Below are 2,240 nucleotides of genomic sequence, written 5' to 3'. Positions count from 1 at the left end.
CCCCCCACCCCCCCCCCCCCCCTCCCCCCCCTATCTCTCTCTCTCTCTCTCTCTCTCTCTCTCTCTCTCTCTCTCTCTCTCTCCTTCTTGTCTTCCATGTGAACTGTTCCACCATGCCTCCCCGCTTACCCGGTACGATGGACTAAAGTTTCTGAAACTACAACCCACACTAAACCTTTCCTCCCTTAAGTTGCTCTCGTCAGGCATTTGGGCACATCACTGAAAATCTATCCAATGATGTTGGCTTCACAGAAGACAGAACTCAAAGAACCCTGTCAAGCCTTTTCACAGAGAAATGCCAAGCCACCTCCCTATACCTGATCGGTGCACTCACCTGCTTTAACATCTACAAAGGTTCCCCAGCACTGGCTGGCAGGCAGGAATGATACACAGCAGTTAACAAGTACATGGCCTCTCACCTATCAGAATGGACACTACAGAGGCCACCAGAACACTCAAACCTAGGCCACCTGCAGAACGTCATCTCTGACTGCTGGTCCAAGGTAACCAGCCAATGCCCACTTCTCCAGCCACTCATTGTCCCTCAGCCAACACTATCACATCCTTTTCTACCGGTTTCTGCTAAAGATCTTTATACATACCATTTCCTCTGTCCACAGTGGTCTGATGCCCCCCCCTTCCCACACCAGGCTACCCACTCACTTTTCAAGTCCCTGCTGACCTACCAACTTTCTCAAGGTAGCCTTTCTCTGACAACCACCATCTCCCATCCACTTAAGTCAGGCCTGTCCTGGGGACCCTCGTTTGGCAGCCTACACATCTCTTTACGGTTAAGTATAGCCACTTTGAGTCAGTAGTGATTTGTGTAATTTACTACTTCCTGGGTTTTAGTTTAACTCAAGAACTGCATCTTATTTACTCTTACTGATAACCCTATTCTTGTTTTTAAAGATTTACTTTATTTTTTGTTCGTTTTGAGACAGGGTCTCCCTGTAGCCCCTGCCAGCCTGGAACTACATAGACCAGGTTGGCCACCATCTCATAGAGATCCACCTGCCTCTGCCTCCCAAGAGCTGGCAAGATTTACTTTATTTTTAATCATGTCTATGTGTCTGTCTGTGTAGGGGTATGTGCATGTTAGCAGAGGTGCCTGCAGAGGCTAGAAGAGGGCATCAGATCCCCTGGACCTAGAGTTACTGGGAGTTGTAAGCCACCATGTGGGTGCTGGGAACTGAACTTGGGTCCTCTGCAAGAACAGCAAGTGCTCCTAACCGATGAGCTGTCTCCCCGTCCCTGATAGCCCTACTCTTAGCATGTTGCCTAGCTCACACGAAAACAATAGCCAGTATTTAGGCAACATGGCCTACGTATCAGGCACTGTTACGGAGCCCCTATAAGCTAGAAGTTGCAAGAATATGCTATTTAAATAAGGCTACCGGGGCACAGAGAAGCTAAGGTTCAAGGCCAATAGAGGCAAGGTTGGAAGGTGATTCTGGTCAGTGGGGATGCAGAGCCCATGCTCTGAACCAATATATGGCATTGTCCTCATAGGCTTGTCAGATGGCTTCATGAAATGTGCTCATTTACAAGGGGCAGAACCTAGGAAGCTGCCCTCAAAGGGAACGTAGCCACGCTCTGCTCATGGGCGAGCAGCAAGCACAGGTGCAGGCAGAGCTAGAAATAACCGGGGTCAACAGCCTGTAAACAGCACGGCTGGCCAACAGCGTTCCAAAGCTTTGCGACTTCATCCCATAGGGATCCCCACCCAAACCCAGAAACGAACATTTCACTGTTAAATCAAGTACTTTTCCATCACGCCCCCAGTGCCTCTTCCCACACTCAGAACACTCCCTGCTTAGCTAAGTACTCTTCAGGACGGTAACAGATGAGAAGCAGCAAAGGAGATCCCAGACAACCGGGCCAGGTCCTCCGTGACCTCTTCCCCGTGCAAAAGACAACACACCTTTACCTTGAAACAGAAATGCTTTGCTGGCGTTGTGCAGTCCGGCCACCTGAGTGACTCCGAGGGTGGTGTTCACAAGGTCAAGTTCTGTGACAATGTCCATCTGAAGGTCAGGGTCCAGCCCAAAGCCCACCACTGGAAAGAAACACAGAGCCATTTTATTTTAACAGACTGCTAGCCATTATAAATACAGATCACAGAGGCCAGGAGTGGAGGGGATTCAGACAAGGCAGTTAGAGTACTGGAGCATACTCTAGGTACTCCCCTCTCTAGGGAGAAGGGAAAGCAGCTCTGTCCTTCACACACACACACACAC

The 2,240-nt window shown here is 49.7% G+C and overlaps 1 protein-coding gene across 1 annotated transcript in view; it reads right to left on the bottom strand.

The window, feature by feature from the left end:
- LOC103743263 (protein kinase C-binding protein NELL1-like) overlaps positions 1-2,059 on the bottom strand; it is a gene marked incomplete at its 5' end in the record, with an annotated part of 233,347 nt that extends 231,288 nt beyond the window's left edge. The window contains one exon of the mRNA XM_008844495.1: positions 1,931-2,059. Within this exon, the coding sequence (XP_008842717.1) occupies positions 1,931-2,059 (129 nt within the window). The remainder of the gene's footprint in view (positions 1-1,930) is intronic.
- Positions 2,060-2,240: the final 181 nt, after the last annotated feature.

The sequence above is a fragment of the Nannospalax galili genome, unplaced genomic scaffold, assembly GCF_000622305.1.
Source record: "Nannospalax galili isolate Female #2095 unplaced genomic scaffold, S.galili_v1.0 scaffold1302, whole genome shotgun sequence".
Classification (NCBI taxonomy): Eukaryota; Metazoa; Chordata; class Mammalia; order Rodentia; family Spalacidae; genus Nannospalax; species Nannospalax galili.
Note: the sequence above shows the minus strand (reverse complement) of the source record. Positions and strands in the feature narration are given on the sequence as shown.